Consider the following 25238-nt stretch of genomic DNA (forward strand, 5'->3'; position numbering starts at 1 on the left):
CATGCAGCCTGTTGGTGTGTTTGGGATTGCCCTGACTCTGGTGTAGGGCCTCGCACTTCACTTTGTTGAACTTCATGAGGTTTTCATCGGCCCCACCTCTCAAGTCTGTCAAGGGCCCTCTGAATGGCCCATCCCTTCCCTCCAGTGTGTGCTGCACCACACAGCAAACAAATTGCAGGTGCCTCAATCTCTCTGTCCACATCACCAACATAGATGATGAATAGTATTGGCCCCAGTATGGACTCCACTTGTCACTACTCTCCACATGGTCAATGAGCCATTGACTACAACACTTTGCATGCAGCCATCCAGACAGTTCTTTATCAATTAAGTGCTCCATTCATCAAATACATGTCCCTCCACTTTGGAGACGCTGTTGTGCGGGACAGTGTCAAATGCTTTGCATAAGTTTAGACAGAAAATATCAGCTTTTCTGCCCCATCCACCAATGCTATAGATTGGCCATAGAAGGTCACCAAATTTGTCAGGCATGATTTCCCCTTTGCAAACTATGTTGACTGTCACCAATCACCTCTTTGCTTTCCATTTCCTGGGAGCTGGGGCTGTACATGGTACTGGTGGTACTGGGAGCACGTCCAGGTGTGGGTAAGGAGCTCTTACGGGAGCTCAGATCCATGGTGTGGGGAATGGGAGGGGGCTGAGACCTCAAATGGAGTTCAGGGGGCTTGGAGGTACTATGGAAAAGGCATAGGAGAAGGGTGGAAAAGAGGAAATGAGATGATGTGAAGGGGGGTCTCATGACATCCTCTCTTACCTCTACCAACAGTTCCCTGGGGTGCTCAGGGTGCAGCTGCAGTCAGATGGCAACAGAGGTGGGGGGATTAATGCTTGGGTTCATCATCCCTCCTCTACCTGCACAAGGTGAGCAGGAGGCAGCGGGGGGAATGAGGGGCATTCCTGGAGTGTCTCCTGTGCACGAGAACTGCCCCAGCTCTGAGGTGACAACGGAGCTGGGCTCCTAATTTTGATGGTGGGTTATTGAGATTGCTCTTATCTCCTCCTGAGCCCACCTCCCACAATTGAGTAAGCCTGGGAATTGCTCTCACACAAAAGATGGGACAGAAAGCTGTTGCTGGTCTTTCCCTCCCCTGGGCAGCTGTCATCTGCACAGCAACAATGGGCCCAGTGTTGTACTTCCCAAGGAAAGGCACTGACATTCACTTCAGGAGCCCACCAGCAGAACTTGGTGCCACCCATCAGTGCAAAAAGCAGAGCCTGCAGTAACCACAGATACCCCTCTCCATGTCTCTTTCTCTCTTGCCATGCTGGTGCATCTCCCCATCCCTCTTTTGTTCCCAGGATCCCATTTTCTGTTTTTTTCTCTACCTCCTTCTTGCCTACCTCCTGCTTTTCTCTTCTCTCTTTTCTTTCTGTCCTGCAGGACAAATGGGGCAGGCCAGGTGGGACCTATGACTTGAGGGGTGACCTGACCAATAGTTCCCAAAGAGATAGCAAGGGCCTTCCAGGGTTCTTTCATTAGTGCCTGTATTGGGCTTGTGCGGCCAAGTTTTGGTGGCAGGGGGGCTACAGGGGTGGCTTTTGTGAGAAGCTGCCAGAAGCTTCCCTGTGTCCAAGAGAACCAACACCAGCTGGTTCCAGGACAGACACACCACTGCCAAGATTGGGTCAAACAGAGATGGCAGTGACACCCCAGGGATAATGGATTCAAGAAGGAAAAAGTTCTTGCGCACTCCCTCAGGTGCAGAGAAGAGCAGAGTGGGAACATGTGAAAGGAACAGCTCTGCAGACACCCAGGGCAGTGCAGAAGGTGGGGCGGGAGCTGCTCCAGGTGCCGGAGCTGCCTGCAGCCCCTGGAGGAGCCTATGCTGGAACAGGGGGATGCCCGAAAAGAAGGATGTGAGCCCGTGGGAAGCCCGTGCTGGAGCAGCCTCCATGCAGGGCCCCATGGATCCCTGGGCAGAGGAGCCCACGCTGGAACAGCTTTGCTGGAAGGACCTATGGGGACACACACTGGGGTTGGGGAAGGACTCCCAACTTCTGTCCCAGAGCAGCAGGAGGAGGAACAAGATACGATGAACTGACTGTGACACCCATTCCCATCTCCCTGTGCTGGTGGAGGGAGGAGAGCCCGGGAAGGAGGGAGGAGGGGGTCAGGGAAGGTGTTTATATAATCCATTTTACTTTTCATTATCCTGCTGTTATTTTGACAGGTAATTAATTCAATTCCTATCCCCACCAGTATGTTTTGTCTGTGAGTGCAGTCCCTGGTCCGGCCGGCGATGCTGGGCCTGATGCACCCAGCACACGGATTGCCCCTCCTGGATTCCAGGCCACTGCTGACTCGGATCTGCATGGGCATCGACCAGGATCGCCAGGCCCCTTGCCGCAGCTGCTCTCCAGACTCTGTTTTCCCAGTCTATACACACAGGTAGGGTGCCTGGAAGAGGAGGAAGAAGAGGAGAAGAAGGGATGAACAAGGAGAAGCAGGGGGAGGACGCGTAAAGGACGACGAGGAACAGCAAGGATTCAGCAGAAAAAGAAGTAGCCGGAGAAGGAGACGGAGGAGGAGGAGGAGGCGGGAAAGAGGAAGGGAAGAGGGGCAGGAAAAGGAGGAGCCACAAGCTCGCAGCCCGTTGTAACTGCAGCACCCCCGCCCGGGGAGCATCCAGCCTCTGTTCTCCCCTCCGCATCCCACAGGTGACGGGGAAGGGGAGCTCGCGGGGTTCCTGGTAGAGTTTTTCTGGGAGGGTGATCTTGGGATCTTCCGGGAATCCAAAGCTGAGCCGGAAATGCTCCCGGAGAGGATCGTGGAGGGTGTCCGGAAGGTGGGGTTTTTTTGGAGCGGTCCCGGTGGCGGGGCCGGGGGATGCCGGGTTCCCAGAGCCGCGGGGCGGGTTTCTGCTCGGGGCCCGCCGCCTCCATTGTCAGCCCGCCCTCGTGGCCATCGCCCGGTGCTGGCTGGGGGATGGGACTCCGGTTTTGGGGACCCTTCGAAAGAGCCGAGGGGTGGGGGTGAGCCCCGGAGAGAGGCCGTACTGGAGCTGGGGGATCCTCAGCCGCCTGAAGAGGGGTCGAGCACGGAGAGGGAGAAGCCTGGAGAGGGAATACCCTCGGGAGCCGGAAACGGAGGACTCGGAGCGGGGGACTGCCGGCAGCCAGGGGAGGGGGATAGGTTGGAGAGGGCTCCCCCAAGGAACGCCAAAGTGGGAAACCCAGGGTGGGAGGGAATTCTGGAACGCCCAGCATTTTGAAGCAGATAGCGAGAGGAGAAAACACGCACAGGACTTCCAAAATCCTTGGTATCCCTAAGCAGGGGGACCACGGCGGAGGGGGAGGGGGAACGGGGACACGACCCACTGGACCCCCAGCAGCCCAGAGAAGAGCGAGCACCAGAGCCTCAAAGTGGGGAGACCTCTGGGATTCTCGGGACCCTTGGCATCCTAGAATAAGGACCCCAATACACGGAGGAACCCCAGCAGCCTGGAGAAGGGGGACCATTGAAACACCAAAGTGGAGAGACCAGAGAGGGGGACCTCCTGGGAGATTTTTCTCTGGCAGAATCTTGATATTTTGAAGTTTTTGGGAGTGGATCTTGGTGGTTTTATTGTTTTTTGGGCTAAATCTTGGCCATTTGTAGTTTTTCGGGCTGAATTTTCTATTCCGGAGTGGGTTTTGGCTGAATCTTGGGGTTTGGGGGGCTGTGTCTTAGTATTTTGGGACTTTTATAGAGACAAGATGCCCAGTGACTTCTAGAGATGGACTTGGGCAGGAGGAATCTCCAATCCAGCACACTCACATCTTGTTTTTTCTGCCAAAACCAGGATTTATCATTCCCTAACTTTGGCCAGATGGAGGAGGAGACTGCGAGGAAGAGGAAGATGCTCTGGGACACCCAGGCAGGTGAGGAGGAAATCATTGCCCCTTTCCCTCTCTCTTTTGCCTCATCTCCCAGCCCAGCATTGCCCCTGGCTGCAGGACAACCCCAGCTGTCCTGCTGGGTAGGAATTTGGGGGGATGTCTTTCCCCTTCCTTCTAGCACAGAGGCAGATCTCCTTCCTCTCCGTCTTCCTTCTCCCTTCTCTTTGTTTCTCCCTCCCTTTTCTTCTGGTTTTTCTTTCCTCTTCTTGTTCCTTCTTCTTCCTTCTTTTCCTTGTTCCTTCTCTTTCCTGTCTCTTCTTCCTCCTTTTTCTTCATGCTCCTTCCTCTTACTTCCTTTTCCTCATTTCTTCCTCTCCTTTCTCCTTCTTCCCCTTCTTTGTTCCTTCTTCTCCTTCCTCCTTCTTTTTCATTCCTCCCCTTCTTCCTTCTTCTTCCTTCCCAACTTCCTTCCTCTCCCTGTTCCTGCTCTTTCTTCCTTCCTATCTCTCCCCGATCCCTCCTCTCCTTGTTCCTTTGGCTTGCTCATTCCTTCTTCCTTCCTCTCCTTTCCCTTCCTCTCCTTCTTCCCTCCTCCCCCAGGGAATGACCTGCACACAGAGACCAGGGAAGACAAATCCCCATGTCAGAACCTTGGGGAAGAGGCTGTTTTAAGCAGCTCCACAGCACAGGAAGTCACCAAGGAGGAAAAGCCCCCGAGATCCTCCATGAGGCGCAGCTTCAAACCCAGCCCAGGGAGCTCTGAGGAGGAAAGACCCATCCTGTGCCGGGAAGGCAGCCAGAGCTTCAGCCAGAGCTCAGAGCTGGTGATCCATGAGCAGCTTCCTGACAGGGAGAAGCCCTACAAGTGCTTGGACTGTGGGAAGAGCTTCAGCTGGAGCTCCCACCTGATCCGCCACCAGAAGGTCCACACTGGGGAACGTCCCTACACATGTGGGGAATGTGGGAAGAACTTCAGCCAGAGCTCTGACCTGGTGGTCCACCAGCGCCTTCACACAGGGGAACGCCCCTACAAGTGCTTGGAATGTGGAAAGAACTTCAGCAAGAGGTCCAGCCTCACATACCACCAGCGCTTCCACACTGGGGAACGGCCACACATTTGCTTGGAATGTGGGAAGGGCTTTATCCAGAGCTCCCACCTCATCAGCCACCGCCGGCTGCACACTGGGGAACGGCCATATAACTGCTTGGAGTGTGGGAAGAGCTTCAACCGCAGCTTCAGCCTTGTCATCCACCAGCGTGTCCACACTGGGGAACGGCCCTACGAGTGCCATGAGTGTGGGAAGAGGTTTCAGACCAGCTCCGATCTCCTCATGCATCAGCGGATGCACGCAGGGAAGAGGCCCTTCCGCTGCTCTGATTGTAGGAAGGGTTTCATCCGTAGCTCTGACCTGGTCAAGCACTGGCGCATCCACACTGGGGAGAGGCCCTACAGGTGCTTGAAGTGTGGGAAGAGCTTCACCCAGAGTTCTGCTTTGACCTCACACCAACGGACCCACTGGTAAGAGAAGCTCTACAAGCGCTCCAACTGCGGGAAGAGCATTGGAGGATCCATGCTGGGCAGAGCATGGGAGTGACCCATGTTCCTGGTGATCCACATTGGAAGACATCTGGCTTGTGGTCTCCACATCCTTCTGGTTCCCCATAGGCACCTGGATGAACAGAGGGGCAAGAACATCCATTGGGACACAGACTGATGTTGGAAATTCATTGGGAAGAGTGGATTTGTTGACTTTAGACCCCAAAAATCTCATCTGCTCCATCCGATAATTTCTTCCTCTGTTATCAAGCAACACTGGATGATCTTTAGGGCCATTTCCAACCTAAATAATTCCATGATTCTAATTCTCTCTGGCCCATGGGTGTCTTGCACAGTCAAATGGTGGTGGACTGGGGCAAAGACCAAAATTTTGAACACAATGGGGTAGAGACCCCTTTTAAAAAGGCTCTTCCACCCACCCAAGCCAACTCCATGGACACTCACACGATGCTGACATGTAAATCTTTTTATTTTGGCCTTGATTTTCTTTTGATTCATGTTTATCCCTTAAAAACACCCAAGGCTGGGGTAAAAAAATTGAATAAAACCTCTGAACTGCCAACATTTTACTGAAATTTTGGGGTTCTAGGGGATATTTGGAGAAATGTGGGAGAGTTTTCTCCATTGTTTTGCCGTCCAAATCCAAGAGGGATCAATCTGTTACATAAAAATTACTCAATCCTGCTGATAATGGCTAAATCCCAACCTTAAATAGCTCAGTCTCACCCCCTAAGGGCATGATTCCACCTCAAAATGGCTCAATTCCACCCCAAAAATCATGTGATCCCACAGCACCCCCAGTACCCCCAGGAGGGGTGTGATGGGGATTGGGAGAGGTGGGATGTGAATTGGGAGGGTTGGGATGAGGTTTGGGGTGGAGTGGGATGTAGACTGGGAGAAGTGGGATGGAGTTTGGAAGAGAGGAATGGGGTTTGGGAGGGGTGGGATGGGATAGAGGAAATAGGGTTTGGAAAGGGGATCTTCATGTCCAGGAGGAGTGGGATTGGGATTGGGATTGGGAGTGGTGGGATGCAGGTTAGGGGCTGGAATGAATTTGGGGAGGGGTGAGAAGGGATCTGGAATAAGATAGCAAAAGATAGGGGATGTTAAGGATGGGGGGACCATGTCGCCAAGGGTGTTTCAGGGTATCCCCCAAATCTGTGGAGGTTTTGGAGTATCTGCCATTCGTGAAGAGATTTTGAGATATTCCCCATTCCTGAGAGGATTTTTTGGGCACCCCCCTTCCTGAGCAAGTTTTTGGGGTACCCAGAATCCTGGGGGGTGGTGGGAGGCGGGGGGGGGGGGGGGGAGATGTGGCTCTGGCACTTGGAAAAGGGGGTCCACAGCTCCTCCACTTGGAAAAGGGAGTCCATTTTGGGGAGGACTATGTTGCTTTCTGCTAGTTTTGAAGTATTATGGACGGCTTTTGGGAATATACTGCTTATTTTCAGGGGTTGAGGTGACTCCCCGCTATTCTTGGAGGCTGCAATGATGCCCTCATTATGGGAGGATGAGGTGATGCCATTTCGGAGAGGATCTTGCTGTTTTCTGCCAATTTTCAGGGTTATAAATGGCTTGTGGAGGCCCCTTGCCTTCATTTTGGGAGGTTGGTGTGACCCCATGATTCCTCCGGTGGCCGAGGGGTTATAACCGGCTTGTGGGGGTCCCCCGATTGCAGGGCACGCCCCTGGAGCAGAGTGTGTCCCCTTGCTGCAGCCCCGGCCCTGCGGCAGCGCTCAGCCCACGATAACTGCCCCGTGTCGGGCAGACCCGCAGCGCCCAGTGCTGCCCACCTGCAGCCCCCCTCGGCCCCAGCGCCCCCTGCCAGGGGAATTTGGGGAGGGGGGAGGTGAGGGCACCCAGGCCGGGCCCATCCGCGCTGTCCCTGCAGGCCCGGGCATGGCCAATGCTCCGCGCGGGTCCGGTCTGGTGCTCCCGGGGCTGCTTTGGGACCTCCCCCGCTGCACAGGCGGCTGTGCTTGAGGCTGGCGGCACCGCCCAGCACTGGGGATTGGACAGCTGGGGACAGCTGGGGCCCTACTGGGGACAGCTGGGGCCCTGCTGGGGACACTGGTGGCGCTGGGAGAACCCCCGGCTGCAGGCGTGGAGCGCTCAGGGAAAGGGGATGGGGGTGGAAGGGTGTGACGGTGTTCACAGGGATCTTAGGATGAGGGAAGAGATGAAGATCTGACTCCGTGTTTCAGAAGGCTTGATTTATTATTTTATGATATATATTACATTAAAACTATATTAAAAGAATAGAAGAAAAGATTTCATCAGAAGGCTAGCTAAGAATAGAAAAAGAAAGAATGATGACAAAGGCTTGTGGCTCGGACTCTCTGTCCGAGCCAGCTCACTGTGATTGGCCATTAATTAGAAACAACTAACATAGGCCAATCAAAGATCCACCTGTTGCATTCCACAGCAGCAGATAACCATTGGTTACATTTTGTTCTTGAGGCCTCTCAGCTTCTCAGGAGGAAAAATCCTAAGGAAAGGATTTTTCATAAAAGATGTCTGTGACAGAAGGGGGGGAAGCAGGGAGGGTGACGATGGGAAGCAATGAGGACAGGACGGGAAAAGGGTGGGTAGGACCTCCCCACACCCAGAGCAGGGGATGGTGGGCTGGGGATCTGAGGGCAATGGGAAAGAGGTGGAAAGTTTGGTCTGGGACCCATAAACAGAGTGGGAGGGATATGGAATCCACAGAAGTCAGTGAAAGGGCCACATCAAACCCCCAAATTTAGTGGAGGTAGGTGGCAGCCCCAAACCAAGCGGGGGTGGGGGGGGGGGGGGGCGGGGTGGGGTTGGGACCACCCTGAACCTAAGCTGTAGGGGGAGATGGGGATTGAAGATGGGAAATGAATGGGAGAATGAGGAAAATTGGGGGTGGGACAGTGGGCAGGGACATCCCATGGGAGTCCTGTACCCGAATGCTCTGCCTGAATGGGGTCAAACAACTCGAACAATGCCCTGTTTGCAAACATGCCAGCAGTAAATGAAGAAGTAGGTTTCCACTGTTTTTGGCATTAAATGACAGTGAGATAAGATACAGGAGATCTGTTAAAATACCGGGATAAAGGAACAACCAAGTGATAACTTATCCAAAGCTGCTGAGCTGGCACAGAGTGACAGTGCAGGCCTTCAGACTGTAACAGCCCCATCCCACATTTTAACTGCAGAGTCTCCTGACGTATCCAGTTCACAGGGGGAGAGGGATGTTGAGATTCTTCCGTGGAATAAGGATACCCCCTCAAGGACTGGAGCTCCCAGTGCTGTGTGAGGCAGGGAGTGCCAGCACCTGTTTGGAGCTGGAAATTGTGTGCGGGCGTGGGGCTGGATAACAAGAAAATGTCATGGAAACAGGAACTAAAGTCTTTAACTCTGTAATTTCACTATTAGAAAGCAGATTTATTTCGGTGCTAGGTGTGTGCAGGTATGACTCCCCTATCACACACACTCAGCTACCTCTAACATTTGTTTGTATTGATATAGCTAATATATATTAATACATTTCCCAAACTCATACATATATGCTAAACATTTCCCTCAAATTCATTTACATATTTAAATCACTTGGAACTCATTTACATTAGAGTTGGGGGTCTCTGGTGGTCACTTGGGGAACATCCCATTCCTCAAATTATCCCTGTTCATCACAGGCCTCAAAAAACAGCTGCTTCTTGAATGCATCCCAGCTCTGCATATGGATGGATCATCAGGTCTCTGCACAGTGTGGGTCACTGTGGATCATCCAGTGTGTGTCCTCCAGCGGGTGAAGAAGTTGGACCAATAACCAAAGCTCTTCCCTGCTCTTCCCCCCTCCTCCCCGCTGGGGCACTCACAAGGGCTTCCTTTATTGATGGGTGCAGTGTGAGGCCAAGGCAGAGCTGCAGAAGCTCCTCCCATACTCCCAACACTCATAGGGTTTCACCCAGCCGTGACTGTCTTGGTGGGTGATGAGATTGGAGCTATAGTTGAAGCTCTTCCTACAGCTGGTACAGCAGAAGGGCCTCTACTCTGTGTGCATCCCCTGTGCATCATGCCTGATGAGATTTGAGCCATTCTGAAACCTCTTCCCACACTAGGGACACTTGTAAGGCTGTTCCCCAGTATGGATCTTCTAGTGGCAGATCAGGTAGTAGGTGATGTTAAGTCTCTTTCTGTAAGAGCCTAAATGAGAGATGTGGGACTCCAGGCAGCTCTTCAAAATGCAGTTTATTCCATCCAAGGTGTTACAGCAGTCCAGGATCGTGGGTGACAGAGCTGTGCCTACAGCTGTCAGCTCCAGGCAGGCCTGGAGACCCTTTGCTTTTGGTTACATTGCATTCTATATTTTTCCATTGCATTCTATATTTTTCTTTGCTGAGCATCTTAATACAGTAGAACCAATCTATACCTTAACTATTATCCACAGCCTATCATAACTACTATAATTACCATATTCATGTTACTATTCTCCAATCGCTAAAAGATAGTACACTACAGTTTAAGCTAGAAGTTGTTTTCAGTTTTCTTGCAGTGGAAAATTCTGAGACCTGTTTTTCTACTTGCAACATTTGCTGTTTTGTTTGCCTGTGCTATCTTTCTGCTTGGTAAAAACATCTTCTTGTTTGGGGTGGGTTTATCTTTTGCTCTAAGTCATAAAAACCCCTTCTAACTAACACACCCTTTGCCTTCTTGCTTATCCAGTAAGACTGACTCAGCAATTTTCTTTTATATCAAAACTTGCTTCCATCTCTATTCCTTCATCTGACTCTATATTTAAAAATCTTTCTGCCAAGCATACATATCTGTGAGACTTGTCAAACTTTCATCCTTCCCAACATCTTCCCACATTCCTGACATTTGTAAGGCCATTCCCCAGTGTGCAGGCACTGGTGGGTGATAAGGCTGGAGACATCAGTGAAACTTCCCACATTCCTCACACTGGGTGGTTCTCCTCTGTGGATCCTCTGGTAGCAAATCAGGCAAGAGCTCCAGTTAAAGCTCTTCCTGCATTCCCCACAGCTGTAGGGCTGCTCCCAAGTGCCCAGATGTTGGTGGGTGATAAGGCTGGAACTCCAGCTGAAGCTCTTCCCACATTCCAAGCACTTGTACGGTTTCTCCCCAGTGTGCAGGTGCTGGTGGGTGATGAGCTCAGAGTTTCAACTCAAGCTCTTCCTGTTGTCATGGCATTTGATTTGTAGGGCTTCCCTTACTGGTGGGTCTGTTGGTGTCTCATCAAGGCAAAGCTCTGGCTGAATCTTTTCCTACGTTTGGGACACTTGTAGGGCCTCTCCCTGGTGTGTGCCTCCTGATGCCTGATGAGATGTGAGCTATTCCAAAACCTCTTGCCATAGTCAGGATACTCATAAGGTACTCTCCTCCATGTGTGTCTGTTGATGTCTGATGAGAACTGAGCTGCTCAAAACCTCTTCCCACACTCAGTACACTCATAAGGCTTCTCCCTGCTGTGGAAGTGCCGGTGGATGACCAGGTGGGACGATGGACAAAGCTCTTTCCACAGTCAGGGCACTTGAAGGGCCATTCCACTGTATGCAGGCTCTGGTGGGTGAGGAGCTTGAAGCTCTGGCTGAAAGTCTTCCCACATTATCCATTATTGTAGGGACGTTCCCCAATGTGCAGCTGCTGGTGGGAGGCCAAGGTGGAGACATCATTGAAGGTCTTCCCACATTCCCCACACGTGTAGGGCCGTTCACAGCATGGATGGGTGGATGAGGTGGGAGCTCCAGCTGAAGCTCTTCCCACAGTCCAAGCACTTGTAGGGCTTCTCTCTATCATGAAGCTGCTGCTGGACCCCCAGGTCAGAGCTCTGGCTGAAGCTCTGGCCACTTTCCTGGCACAGGAAGGGTCTTTCCTACTCAGAGCTCCTGGGCTGGGTTTGCATGCAGCCCCTCCTCATGTGGGATCTCCAGGGTTTTCCTCCCCGTTGGATTCCTGAGCCATGAAGCTGCTCAAAACAGCCTCTTCCACAAGGTTCTGCTGTGGGAATTTGTCCCCTTTGGTCACCATCCACAGCTAATTGTCTGGGGAGGGAGGGAAGGAGGGAAGGAGGGAAAGAGGGAAGGAGGGAAGGAGGGAAGGAGGGAAGGAAGGAAGGAAGGAAGGAAGGAAGGAAGGAAGGAAGGAAGGAAGGAAGGAAGGAAGGAAGGAAGGAAGGAAGGAAGGAAGGAAGGAAGGAAGGAAGGAAGGAAGGAAGGAAGGAAGGAAGGAAGGAAGGAAGGAAGGAAGGAAGGAAGGAAGGAAGGAAGGAAGGAAGGAAGGAAGGAAGGAAGGAAGGAAGGAAGGAAGGAAGGAAGGAAGGAAGGAAGGAAGGAAGGAAGGAAGGAAGGAAGGAAGGAAGGAAGGAAGGAAGGAAGAGCAGAAGGATCTTGTTCCTGAGAGCTTTCAGAATAAGCCCCCAAGTAGTAGGTTGTTTTGTGGTATCCCCTAGTCTTGAGTGGATTCTTAGGTATACCCGGTTCCAGAAGTAAACACATGGTTCTGACACTTGGAGTGGGTCCCTTTGGAGAGCCCATTTTGGGGAGGACTGTGCTGCTTTCCATGAATTTTGGAGATAATGAACAGGTTTTGGGGGCTTCCCCTAGGAGGGGCGTTTGCGGAGGGGGCAGTGGAGGGTGCCCAGGCCGGGCCCCGCGGGGCCCGGCCCTGCCCTGCCCTGTGGGGCTGCTCCGCACTGGGCCAGACCGGTCCGGACCGGGTTTGGGGCTGCGGCACCGCCCGGCGCTGGGGATGGGGCGTGCGGGGGAGCTGGGGCCGTACTGGAAGTGCTGGGGCCGTACTGGGAGTGCTGGTGGCACGGGGAGCCTCCGTGACTGCGGGCGGGAAGGAGTAACGATGGAAAAGCGGGAGAAACGTTGGAATAACGGGGCGTGGAACTCCATTCTGAGGTAGATGTGGGGTCTGTCACCCCTAAACCGTGGTGAGAGGTAGCTGGAGTTTGGAGGGACGTCAGGAAAGGGTGGGAGAGGGGGGATAGGGGGAGGTGGGACAGCGAGAGAGAGGTTCCTATGGGGATCCCCGGCTGTCCTCCATCACTTGAGCCTCGGAGCTGCTCCTTCGGGCTTGGCAGGAGGGAGGAGGACCCACACTGGGGAGGGGAGTCCCCAAACTCCCGGTCAATCCCTGTGGAGGTGACTGGGGGGCTTGGGGGGGTTACCCCATTCCGTAGCCAGTGCTGTCGTGGGGTTAGGGTAAGCTTAGGGCGGCCGTGGTGCAGAGGAGGAGAAAGGGCGGCCACGGAGGAGGAAGAGGAGGAGCAGGAGCAAAACCAGGAGGAGCAAGCAGTAAGAGGAGGGATGAAAACGGAGGAGAAGGAGGAAGCTCGTGGTCCACTGCTTACTGTACCGCCCCCGGGAGCATCGTCTCCTTCCCCCCAGTGTTCTGCAGGTGAGCTCGCCCTAAATATCTCGGGGCATCCCCTGCAGGTGGGTTTTTTTGGGGGTGTCCTGATGCGGCTGCCGGCAGAGCAGCGGTGGCGGTGGCGGTGGGCGGGGGAATGCGGGGTCCCGCAGCCGTACGGCGGTCGCACAGTGCCGGCAGTGGGGGCGACGCCGCGGTTTGGGAGAGCCGAGGAGGAGAACCCCGGCACCCTGAAATGGGGGCACGGAGGAGGCAGAACCCCCGGCAGTCTGGAGCGGAGAGGGGAGAACAGAGCGGGCAGCCTGGAGGGGGGAGTCTGGAGACGGATGTGTGGTAAAATCAATCACTGGCTGTGAAGAGCCAGTGCTCACAAAGGAGACAGAGGAGCCCTGCAACCTTATTCGAACAAAGGGAGAGAGTCCACTAGGGCATACACCTGTGGGGACTCTCCTCATAAAAGGAGGATGCAACCTCCTTCTATCCTAAACTTTTGGCCGCGTACTGCCATCTTTGTTTCCCCATCGCCTGAGGTACAGCCTTCCCGAACCACCTACTGCATATTCCCCTAAAGCTCAGAAGTTCAAACTGTCTGGGTTCTGCAACAAAGTCATACAGCTGGACGTTCATGAGGGCCTCTGCACACATTCTTTCAGAACCTGATTGGTTATTTCAGACCTAGTCTTTTGTGAAGACATTAAGACCCATTTCTCTTATCAGGGGGTCCCTGGGACTCCAGACATGCCTAAGTAGAGAGGGGAGAAAGGACCCCTGGGACACCTCAAACATCTCTAAACAGCACCCAAGAAGAGGGGAAGCCCAGAACCCATGGGAGCCCTAGCAGCCCAGTGAAGGGGCACCTCCAGAGCCCCAGAAAGAGACAACTAGAAAGGGAGAACTGCTGTGAGGGTTTTTGACACTGAGTCTTCATGTTTCTGAGGCATTTAGATATACAAGATGACCATATAGATATACATGAGATATACTGGGGTAGGAGGAACCCCAATCCAATGAGCTCATACCTTGATTTTTTTCAGCCAAAACAGAATTTGTCTTTCCCAAGCCTTGGCTGGATGGGGAAGACTGTGGGGAAGATACTCCAGGATACTCAGGCAGGTGAGGAGGAAGTCAGTGCCCCTTTCCCCTCTCTCCTGCTCCATCTCCCAGCCTAGCATGGCCCCCAGCTGCAGGACAACCCCACTGCCAACACTGTCCTGCTGGGCACAGACTGGGGGGATCTCCTTTCCCTTCCCTCTGGCATGGAAGAAAATCTCCTTTCTCACCTTCTTCCTTCTTCTCTCTCCTTGTCCTTTTTCTTCCTTCTGCTTGTTCCTTCCTCCCCCAGGCACTGAGCTGTGAATGGAGACCAGAGAGAACAGATCCCTGTGGCAGTACCTTTAGAAAAAGGCCATTTTTAGTGGCTCCACAGCACATGAAGTCAACAGGGAGGAAAAGCCATGGAGATCCCCCACAAGGAGGGCCTGCAAACCCAGCCTATGGTGCTCTGAGGAGGAAAGACCCACCCTGTGTTGGGAAGGCAGCTGACCTGGTGGTTGACCAGCAGCTTCATGATGGGGAGAAATCCTACAAGGGCTTCTTGGAATGTGGGAAGAGCTTCAGCAACAGCTCCAACCTCCTCATCCACCACTGGGTGCACACGGCCCTGTGAGTGTGAGGAATGTGGGAAGAGCTTCATTCAGAGCTCCAGCATGAGCTGCCACCAGAAGATCCACACAGGGAACAGCCCTAGAAGTGTTTGGAATGTGGGAAGAGTTTTATCCAGAGCTTCAGCCTGATGTGCGGCCCACCAGAAGATCCACACTGAGGAATGGCCCTACCCCCCGTGCTTGGAATGCAGAGAGATTCAGCCTCCTCTTCCATCTGATCTACCACCAGTGTCCACGCTAGGGAATGATCCTACATATGCTTGGAATGCAGGGAGAGCTTCAGGTGAGGCACCTGCCTGGTCTGCCACCAGAGCATCCACACTGGGGAACAGCCCTACATGTGCAGGGAATGTGGAAAGAGGTTTAGTGACTGTTCCAACCTGATCTGCCACCAGAACGTCCACACCAGGAGGAGGGTCTGTGAGTGTCCCAAGTGTGGGAGGAGCTTCTCCTGCAGCTCTGCCTTGACCCAACATCAACAGTCCCACAGGTAAGGGAAGTCCTGTGAGTGCCCTGCCTGCAGGAAGAGCTTTGTTCACTGCTCCAAGTTCACCCATTAGAGGACCCACATTGTGTTATCTATGGTGACCATGTTGGGACTTGAATCAACCTGGTGATTCAAGTTGGTCACAGACATGGTAATCCAGCACTGGCAGAGACAAAGATTTTGGAGACAATTTTGTGGGAACCCCTCCAAAAAAGGCTCTTTCACCCACCCAACCCTATCCGACCCAACCCAAACCCACAGATACTCAAACAGTGCTGACATGTAAATTCTTTAATTTTGGCCTTGAATTTCTTGTGATCTATCCTTTAAAAACACCCAAAAATGGGTAAAAATAAAGAACCTTGTCAGAGATGTGTAAAACCCCACCATTTCACAGGGACTTGGGGGGGAATTTGTAGTCTGGGGGATATTCAGGAGGATTTGGGGTTTTTGAGGGAATTTGGAGGAGTTTCCTCCATTACTTTGCACCCCAAAAGGTGAGGGGTTCTATCCATCACCTCAAAACCACTCAATGCCACTGAAAGTGTCTCCATCCCAGCCCAAAATGGCTTGATCCCACCCCAAAATGACTCAATACCACCCCAAAAGTATTCAATTCCACAGCATTCCAAACCCTGGAAGGGAAGGAAGGGGATGGGGAGGGGTGGGATGTGAATCGAAAGGGGTGGGATATGGACTGGGGCAGATGGAATAGGGATTGGGAGGGGTGAGAAGGGATTTGGGAGAAGTGGCATGTGAATTGGGAGGGGTTGGATGGGGTCTGAAATGAGACAGCTGAAGGTTGGCAATGATGAGGCCCAGGGGGACCCCGTTCCTGAAGGGGTTGCAGGGTATCCCCCAGTTCTGCAGGGGTTTGGCTAATGCCTCACCAGTTGTCAGGCAGACCCACAGTGCCCAACATTCCCCACGTGGACCCCACCTGAATCCCCCCCTCACCTTCAGTGCCCCCCAGGAGGGGAATTTGAGGAGGGGGAAGATGGAGGGCATCCAGCTGGGCCCCCCCGCGCTGTCCTGGCGGGAGCGGCTGCAGTGGGGCTGAGTGTGGACAGGAGAAGCCAAGAGCCCAGCGCTGCCCCAGCCCGACCTGCCCCAGCTCCATCCCTGCCCCTCCTCCGGGATGCTGTGGGTTTGGGAGGCACAGGAGACCAAGAGTGGGTGCTGGGCCTGGGGAGAAGAGGAGAAGGGATAGAGGAGGAGGAGAAGGAGGGATAGAGGAGGAGAAGATTACTTCTAAGGATAGAGGAGGAGAAGATTACCTGGCTAAAGCACACCAAGAAAAAGGAAACAAAAATCCAAAATCAATCAATCCAAAGTGAAATAAACCCAAAACAATTTATGTAGCTCAGGAGGTTCTGGGGGAGGAAGAGGTGAGGGAAAAAAACCAGAAGAGGGTAAGGATGAAAAGGAATATGGAAGACCCCACTGTTGAGTCACAAGGGTCAGAGTTGACACCTGTGCAGAACTGAGCTTGGATTTCAACAGTTCAGGCTTAAAGGCCCAATAGCACTTAACTTAAACTTAACAACACTTAACTGAAACTCTAACTTCACATAGAATTTATTACACCACAACAGGAACATACCCACAGGCCCAAATCTTCCCACCAGGTGCAGGGCAGAGCCTTGAGGAGGAATGGGGGGCTCAGCCCAGGACCATTTGGGGGTGCCCCAAGTGCAGCAAACAGGAGAGTTCCCAGCTCACAGAGGCCCCAGCACAGGGAGGTCGCTGTCGCAGCTGCTGCAGCCCAGGAGAGTTCCAAGGGTGTAACGTGGAGTCGGTGGTCAGAGACACACTTCAGAGTTACAAGTGGCAATAATAGAGAGAGCTTTATTGTCTGAACCCAGCTTTATACAGGGGGTTTGAAAATGCCCCAGTCTAAACCGCTCATTGGTCTGATCTTACCACCTCTCAGTTCTCTGAGCAGTGAGATGTCTGCAGCTTAGGGTGCAGGTGTGATTGGGTGAAATTGCCCAGTACAAGCCAGCTTGTACTGTAACTCAAAGGTCTCACTCACTCTGGGCTGCTGTTTATAGGGCCCAAGGGATGGGCTTTATTCACAGACATTGTCCATCCTGGCCCAAGATCAGGCTGGTGACTTTCTGGGAAAGGTTGAGAACTAAAATATTATCCCTTTTGGGATGTTATTCAGGCAAAAAAAAAAAGTTTCCAAGGCTGTTGGAGCTTGTTGGACAGCACCAGTCCCTGGAACAGACAATGCTGGTGATAAACTTAAGAGGAGTTAAGCCCAGGGGCTGCTTGTCAAGGCCAAGGCCTAAACAAGTATTTCTCAGATCATAGTGTTGCCTGATAGGAGGGGGGGCTGGGTAGAGATTTTCCCAGGTGTGTCCACTGATGTTTCATGAGATCTGAGATGCTCTGAACCCTCTTCCGACATTCCTCACACTTGTAAGGCTATTCTCCACGTGCCCGTGCTGGTGAGTGATGAATGGAGATGGAAGAAGAGAATTTCCAGAGCCTGGAGCTGGGTGAAACGTAGACAAGAATCAGCATGGGATGATGCAGAGTGGCTTTCTAACGGAGTGCCCAAGCTGTTCCTGTCCAGCTCCACTCTGGAATGCCGTTCTGGAAGTGGCACTTGGCCTTTCCCGTCCGCTGGAACACCCCTGTGTGGGCAGGGACACAGGTCATGATGTGCCCCCCGCCACAGCGACTCCCAGCACCCCACAGCCGGCTGGGAGCTCAGGAGGCCATGCCGGACCCCCCTTTCCCATTCCCCTCTGCCCCACCGGCTTCTGGGTGAGGGAAACCCTCCAAGAGCCACCCAGTGAGGATCTGCTTCCCCCCAGAGCCGCAGGGAACTCCTCCAGGGATTACGGAAGGGAGCTATAAAGGGAGACCCTTTGGGAACCACTTTCCCGCTGTGCCACCTCCCTTCATCTTCCCTCTCCCACTCCGTTCCCATCGTCCCCCCGAATCCCAGCTCTCCCCATCTCGGTTCGGGGCTGACCCACCTCCTCTACCATCTTCTCCCTTCTTACCGTGTCCCGTCCTGTTCCTCCCAGAGACCCCTGCCCGCAGCTGATGGCGGCGCAAGGGAAGAGGAAGAGGAAGAGCAGGAGCCGGAAAAGGAGGAGAAACTGAGACACGACGAGGAGGAGGGGTCTTCATTTTTATTCCTGCCTCGAGTTGTAGCAGGGACAGGAGGTCAGCTTCTGTAGCTGTCTGATCTTCTGCAAAGGAGAAAAAGAAAAAGCAGCAGAAAGTCGGAGAGGAAGAAGAAGAGGAAATTCGCGTGTCCACCGCGCCCTGTGTCCGCAGCCCTCCCGGCCCGTGGAGCATCTCCCCCGCCGCATCCCGCAGGTGACCGGGGAGGGAGGGGGAACCTACCTCGGATATCTGGGGCGTCCCCGGGAGGTGTTTTGTTCCACGGGGGATCCCGGCCGTGCCCAGGGGAGGATGCGGGGTCTCGCACGCCAGCTGGAGATCGCCTGGCGGGGGCAGGGGATACCGGTTCTGGCTGTCCCTGGAGTGGGACACCGGAGAGGGGCGATAGGTGTTTGGAATAGCCCCGGAAGACTAGAAAGGAGGAAGCACAGAGTTAACGGGGAGGGCAGGATTCCGTCGACCCTGAAACGGGGGACTGGGAGGGGGGACGTCCCCGGCATCGTGGAGTGGGGCAAGCCTGAAGAGTGGGAACCCTAGGACCCCCCAGCAGCCGAAACAGAGACTCAGAGGAGAAGGGACCCCTAGGACCGCTAAAACTTCCAGCAACCCTAAGCAGGACCCAGGAGAGGGAAGACCTCCAGGACCCCAAAATGGAGAGACCAGAGACGGGGGTATCTTGGAGGACTCCTGTGCTGAATCTTAATATTTTGGAGGGGTTTTTTTTCCTGCATAATGGTGTTTCAGAGGTTTTCATGGACACAAGATACCTGGTGACTTCTAGCAATGGACTTGGGCAGGAGGAACCTCCAGCTCAGCACACTCACACATTGTTTTCCCCTAAAACCAGGATTTGTCATTCCTAAGGATTGGCTGAATGGAGGAGGAGGCTGCAAGGAAGAGGAAGATGCTCCAGGACACCCAGGCAGGTAGGGAGGAAGTAACTTCCCCTTTCGCCCTCATTTCTGCTCCATCTTCCAGCCGAGCATGGCCCCCAGCTGCAGGACAACCCCTGCTGCTAACACCATCCTGCCAGGGATGGATGGGGGGATCTCCTTCCCCTTCCCTGGCACGGAGGCAAATCCCATCCTCTCTTTGTCCTTCCTCCCCCAGGCACTGAGCTGAAGGCAGAGATCAAGGAGGAGAAATCCCCCTGGCAGAACATTGCAGACGAGGCTGTTTTGAGTCCCTCCACAGCACAGGAAGCCAATGAGGAAGAGAAGCCCCAGAGATCCCGCACAAGGAGGGGCTGCAAACCCAGCCCAGGGTGCTCCAAGGAGGAAAGAGACCCCCTGTGCCAGGAAGGCGGCCAGAGCTTCACCTGGAGCTCAGAGCTGGTGAAGAAGCCTCACATGGGGGAGAAGTCCCACATATGCTTGGAATGTGGGAAGAGCTTCAGCCGGAGCTCCCACCTCCTCCGCCACCAGATGATCCACACGGGGGAACGCCCCTTTGAATGCTTGGAATGTGGGAAGAGCTTCGGCCGGAGCTCCTGTCTGATCCGCCATCAGGTAATTCACACAGGGGAACGGCCCTACAACTGCAAGGAATGTGGGAAAAGCTTCAATGACCGCTCCAACCTCCTCACCCACCAGCGCCTGCACTCCAGGGAACGGCCCTTTGAATGTTGGGAGTGTGGGAAGAGCTTCAGCACCAGGTCTGACCTGATTCAGCATCAGAAGATCCACAGTGGAGAACGGCCCTATGAGTGTCCTGAGTGTGCAAAGAGATTTCGGACCAGCTCCCATCTCCTTCTGCATCAGCGCATTCACACGGATGAGAGGCCCTTCCGCTGCCCCGACTGTGGGAAGGGTTTCAAACGTAACTCCCACCTCACCCTGCACCGGCGCATCCACACCAGGGAGAGGCCCTACGAGTGTCCTGAGTGTGGGAAGAGCTTCTCCAGCAGCTCTGGCTTGACCCAACACCAGCAGTCCCACTTATAAGGGAAGCCCTGCTTTGGAGGCCCAGGGGCCCACCATTGGAGCTGTAATACCTCAGCCCTGGAAGGGCAAAGGTGACGAGGGTCAAAGAGAGACTCCCTCTGAATACAATGGTCTCACCTATAGGCATTTCCAGTCTCATGTTAATGCAACAGGCTTTATTGGTATCAGCCAGTTCAACTGCCCTTTTTTCTTTTTAGGTACTGCCCCTAGAATGTTCTCCCCTCTCTTGTCCCCTGTTGGTCCCGGTTTACTGTGGTGATCTGCTCCTGGTTACCTCATTGGTTCCCAGTTTGCTGCCGCTCCTCTGCGCCACTTGTACTCAGTTCGCATTGGCCCTTGAGCCTTGGATCTGCCTCTTTTTCCCCCCCATATGAAACCCTGTCCTCAGCCATCTGTCCTTGGACCCTCTTCATAGCAATAAACTAGGTTTGGAGCTCCACACAAAGACTGTTCATTAGCAGTTTAAGCAAGCCTGCTCTGGGCTCTGGGAGTGCAGGTCGTTCACAGAGGCTCATTGTGGACGCCCCACAACACCCTGAGAATGCCCTGACTGTGAGAAGATCTTCATCTGCTGCTCCAGCTTCATCACCCATCAGAGGACCCACATTGCATGATTCACAGTGACCGTCACTGGGCTGAGACCTGCTGATCCATATTCCAGGTGGCCCGTGTACTGGTTTGTGTGGCCAGGTTTTGGAACTAGGGGGCTACTAAGGTAGCTTTTATGAGAAGCTGCCAGGAATTTCCCCATGGCCAGCAAAGCCAGCACCAGCTTCTGGACAGACCCACAACTCACCAACACCAAGCCCATAGGAGATCGCAGTGACACCCCAGGGATAATGGATTCAAGAAGGAAAAAGTTCTTGTGCAGATGGAATCGGGTGCAGAGAGGAGTGGGAACATGTGAAAGGAACAGCTCTGCAGACACCCAGGGCAGTGCAGAAGGTGGGGTGGGAGCTGCTCCAGGTGCCGGAGCTGCCTGCAGCCCCTGGAGGAGCCTATGCTGGAACAGGGGGATGCCCGAAAAGAAGGATGTGAGCCCGTGGGAAGCCCGTGCTGGAGCAGCCTCCATGCAGGGCCCCATGGATCCCTGGGCAGAGGAGCCCACGCTGGAACAGCTTTGCTGGAAGGACCTGTGGGGACACACACTGGGGCTGGGGAAGGACTCCCAACTTCTGTCCCAGAGCAGCACCTCCCAGGAGGAGGAACAAGGTGCATTATCCTGCTCTGATTTGGTTGGTAATAAATTGAGGTCCTTTCCTCAGGATGAGTCTGTTTTGCCTGTGACAGTGTTTGGGGAGCAATCCCTCCTGGTCCTTATCTCAATTCCTGGGCCTTTCCTTTTATATTCTCTCCCGTCCAGGTGCAGAGGGCAGGGACAAAGCAGTTTTGGTGGCACATTGCATCCAGTCAGGGTCAGCCCGCTGGAGGGGGTTGGTAGTGGCCTGTGAGGGTCCCCAGACATCCCCCCTCGAGCAGGGTGTCCCCCCTTGCTGCAGCCCAGTCCCTCAGGCAGCGCTCAGCTGAGCAGAGCACTTGGTGCTGGTGACTCGGCAGTGTCCAGGCAGACCCGCAGTGCTCAGCCTGGACTCCAGCTGTGACCTCCACCCTCAGCGCTCCCTGCCAGGGGAATTTGGGAAGGGCACATGTGGAGGGCGCCAGGGGGGGCCCCCGAGCTGTCCCGGAGGGGGCAGCTGAGGCGGGGGCCCGGCCCTGCCTGGGCACGGCTGTTGCCCCCCCACACTCTGAACTGCTCCGGACTGCTCCGGACTGGTGCTCCCAGCGCAGCGCGGCTGCTTTGGGGCTGCTGCTCCCTGCCCGGCCCCGGCCATGGGGCGAGGGGCGGCAGCTGGGGCCCTACTGGTGGTGCTGGGAGTCCCCCCAGCTCTGGGTTGAGCAAGGAGGCAGGGGAGGGAACTGAAAGATGTTTGAGAGGACACCTAAGGGAAAGTGGGACAGTGGGAAAAGGGTTCCCAGTGGGGGACCCTTCGCGTCCCCTGTCACTTGATCTCTGGAGCGATTCCCTGAGGCTCTGAGGGGGGGATGAGATCCACAAGGGGAGGGGCCCCAATCCCCTTGTCCATCCCTCAGGAGCAAATGGGGGACTTCCCTCACACAGCAGCTGGTGCTGCAGTGGCCATGTGGCAGACTGGGGGCTGGAAAGGGGGGTCCAGAGTGGCCCCCTGAGCTTCCGACCTGATGTAGGGTGGTGGGGGTAGGGGGGTGCATCCCCTTGCCCACACAGTGGTGTTCCTGGGAAAAGCCCATGTGGGAATCCATAAAAACCAGAGGGTTTTGGGAAGGTGGTAAAAAAGACAGGCCTCAGATGCAGCAGGAATTGTGAAGTGCTAACACAGCAGAAAAAGATAACTAAGCGGTAGAGAAGACGTGAGAAATAGAAAAATAGAGCTGTGTAGTTTGGCTTTCTAAGTTGCAACAAGTTTATTTAGTATATATCTAGAAGGTTATGCTTATGAATAGAGCTTTATTCGTTGTCTCTTATAAACGAGCCATTGTGTTTGAGAATAGGCCACTATTGTTTTAACCAAAGCTACGTGTGCTTAAGGTGATTGGATAGAACTACTGTCAGTATGCTTTTGCTCTATGTAATTGGCTAACACGGCTTTATGGTATGTTGTAACATTAAGTTTCTTTGGTTTTCCTGCCGGACCAGCAAGCTGTTAGCATCTCTCCTCTCCATTGTCATAACCATGTAATGAGACTGATGATGAAAATAAATAGCTCACGACGCTGATCCCAGTGGCCCCGTCCCGTTTGTGTCTGAATATAAACTGCCGGCGTCAGCCCAGAGTCACTTCCTGAACGGCCTTGAGTGGGTGAGGTTCATGGACAAGAACATCTATAACCTAAAGCAGCTCCAGCACTTCAACAGTGATTTGGGCACTTTGAGGGGATACCCCATATGGGAACACCCAGGCCCAGTACTGGAACACCCAACTGGAATTACTGGAGAAGAGATGGGCTCAGGTACTGCAGTACAGGGACACATACTGTTGGCACACCCCAATCACCTGGCATGAGCAGCCGTATTTTTGAGGAAAACAGCCCCAAATCTCCATAAAAATCCCCAAATCCTCCTGATTATCCCCCTAAATCTGAAATTCTCCTTGAAATCAAACTGAAATAGTTGGGGTTTGAAGATCTTTGTTTAATTACTTTATTTTAGCCCCAATTTCATCTGTTTCTAAGAGATTAAAATGGCTCAAAAGAAAACGAAGGCCCAAATAGAAGGATTTACATGTTGATGTCATGTGAGTATCTCTGCAGCTGGGCTGTTTGGGTGGGAAGAGCCCTTTTTGGAGCCTTTGATTTGAATAATTTGGTCTTTGCACCAATCCATCACCACTTGTCTGTGGAAGATGTCTGTGGGCCATAGAGAATTAGGACAATTGAATTTAAAAGACCTCTTGGTTGCAAAAGACCTCAAACATCATCCAGTTTTGTTTGATGCCTCCTGAAGAAATGAGTGGTGGCTGCTGGTCAGATTTTTTGGGGTCTAAAGTCAACAAGACTGCTCTGCCCAATGAATTTCCAGCATTGGTCTGCATTCTAGTGGATGTTCCTTCCCCTGCATTCATCAGGGTGCCTATGGGGAACAAGGAGGATGTGGACACCACTAGCCAGATGGCTTCCCAATGTGGATCACTTGGAACGTGGGTAAACAGGACTCTGCCCAATGTGACTCAGCAGGAAAATTGGTCAATGTATCTTTATCCAGTCTAGACCACTGGGTCTCTGCCCAATGGGGGTCACTGTGGATCATCCAATATTTGTCCTCTGATGGGTCATAAAGTTGGACAAAGATCTTCCCGCAGTCAGGGCATTTGCAGAGCTTCCCTTACACATGGGACCACTGGTGTGAGGTCAAGGCATCACTCTGGGTGATGAGATGGGAGCTCTAGTTGAAGCTTTTCCCACTTGGGACACTCACAGGGCCATTCCCCAGTATGGACCTTCTGGTGGCAGAGGAGGTGAGAGCGGTCACTGAAGCTCTTCCCACATTCCAAACACCTATAAAGCCATTTCCCTATGTGGATCTTCTGGTGGCAGATCAGCGTGGAGCTCTGAGTGAAGCTCTTCCCACATTCCTCACACTCATAGGGCCATTTCCCCGTGTGCACCCACTGGTGGATGAGGAGGAAGGTTTCTCTTTGGTGTGAATATGCTGCTGGACCCCCAGGTCAGAGCTCTGGCTGAAGTTCTGGCTGCCTTCCAAGCACAGGGTGGGTCTCTCCTCCACAGAGCACCCTGGGCTGGGTTTGCAGCCCCCTCCTCGTGTGGGATCTCTGGGGCTTTTCCTCTCTGTTGGATTCTTGCACTGTGGAGCTGCTCAAAACAGCCTCTTCCACGAGGTTTTGTGGCAGGGCTTTGTTCTCCCTGGTCTCTGTCCACAGCTCAGTGCCTGGGGAGGAAGGACAAGGAGAGGATGGTGTTTTCCTCTGTGGCAGAGGGAAGGGGAAGGAGATCCCTCAATCCGTCCCCAACAGGACAGCATCGGCAGCAGGGTTGTCCTGCAGCCCAGGGCAATTTTCAGCTAAAAGACAGAGCAGGGGAAAGGGGCAGTGACTTCCTCCTGACCTGCCTGGGTGTCCTGGGGCATCTTCCTTAATCACAGTCAGGCTCACTGCAACCCGGAGTCCAGTCCAGCTGGGGGCAATGTGGCAAAATTGAGGGACGGAACGATGGATTTGCCTTAAAAATAGAGAACTTTAACAACAAAATAACAAACACAGAAACCACAGAATCTGAGGAGTAAGATCCAGTGACGGGGGAGTGTGGTGAACATAACAATATATAGGGATATTCTGAGGGCAGGGGTCCAATCAGCAGCACAAACTCGGAAAATGACCTTATATGTGGCAGGTCCTGAACAAACTGAGAACAAGAACAAGAACAAGAACAAGAACATGACTTAATATAGAATAGTTCTATTAACATACCATCAACATACTAAGTCCCGTGACCACACTCTTCTCACCATGACCTGACCAGATATCTCTCTTTCACTATCCTGTTTCCCATGGTCTAGGGTTGATGCCTCCTGTATGTGCCACTGAGGCTAGACCACTATTCATCCTAGCTGGTTGCGTTCCTACATTCCTCTTCCTTGCAGCCTCCTCCTCCATCTGGCCAAGTTTTGGAATAAGAAATCCTTTCTTGGGAGGATAAACAAGGTGTGAGCATGTTGGGGTGGAGGTTCCTCCTGCCCAAGT

At 53.4% G+C, this 25238-nt stretch overlaps 1 protein-coding gene, 1 long non-coding RNA gene and 1 pseudogene across 3 annotated transcripts; 1 reads left to right on the plus strand and 2 right to left on the minus strand.

Annotated features, from left to right (window-relative positions):
• Window positions 1-2685: 2685 nt before the first annotated feature.
• On the plus strand, window positions 2686-22759 carry LOC136570687 (zinc finger protein 420-like). Its single transcript, XM_066571153.1, has 5 exons — window positions 2686-2807; window positions 3804-3882; window positions 4441-5359; window positions 14741-14825; window positions 19405-22759. The coding sequence occupies exons 1-5, from the start codon at window positions 2772-2774 to the stop codon at window positions 20002-20004; spliced, it is 1719 nt and encodes a 572-aa protein (XP_066427250.1). The 5' UTR covers window positions 2686-2771; the 3' UTR covers window positions 20005-22759.
• LOC136570704 (zinc finger protein 70-like) lies at window positions 5372-11303 on the minus strand (annotated as a pseudogene).
• Window positions 16475-18013, minus strand: LOC136570690 (uncharacterized). Of its 2 annotated transcripts, none has more exons than XR_010785544.1 (2): window positions 17935-18013; window positions 16475-17559 (listed from the first exon to the last, which is right to left on the minus strand). It is a non-coding gene; the product is annotated as an uncharacterized lncRNA (long non-coding RNA). The 2 variants fall into 2 exon arrangements; XR_010785545.1 differs by having other exon boundaries at window positions 17908-18003.
• Window positions 22760-25238: the final 2479 nt, after the last annotated feature.

This window comes from Molothrus aeneus, unplaced genomic scaffold (assembly GCF_037042795.1).
Source record: "Molothrus aeneus isolate 106 unplaced genomic scaffold, BPBGC_Maene_1.0 scaffold_35, whole genome shotgun sequence".
NCBI lineage: Eukaryota > Metazoa > Chordata > Aves > Passeriformes > Icteridae > Molothrus > Molothrus aeneus.

Bases quoted from the DNA above. Each gene is read 5' to 3' on its own strand.
- LOC136570687 (XM_066571153.1), top strand. From the start codon at position 2,772: ATGCTCCCGGAGAGGATCGTGGAGGGTGTCCGGAAG. The intron at 3,883-4,440 runs GTGAGGAGGAAA...CTCCTCCCCCAG, and splicing joins GCTCTGGGACACCCAGGCAG to GGAATGACCTGCACACAGAG. The intron at 14,826-19,404 runs GTCCACACCAGG...CTGGTGAAGAAG, and splicing joins ACCTGATCTGCCACCAGAAC to CCTCACATGGGGGAGAAGTC.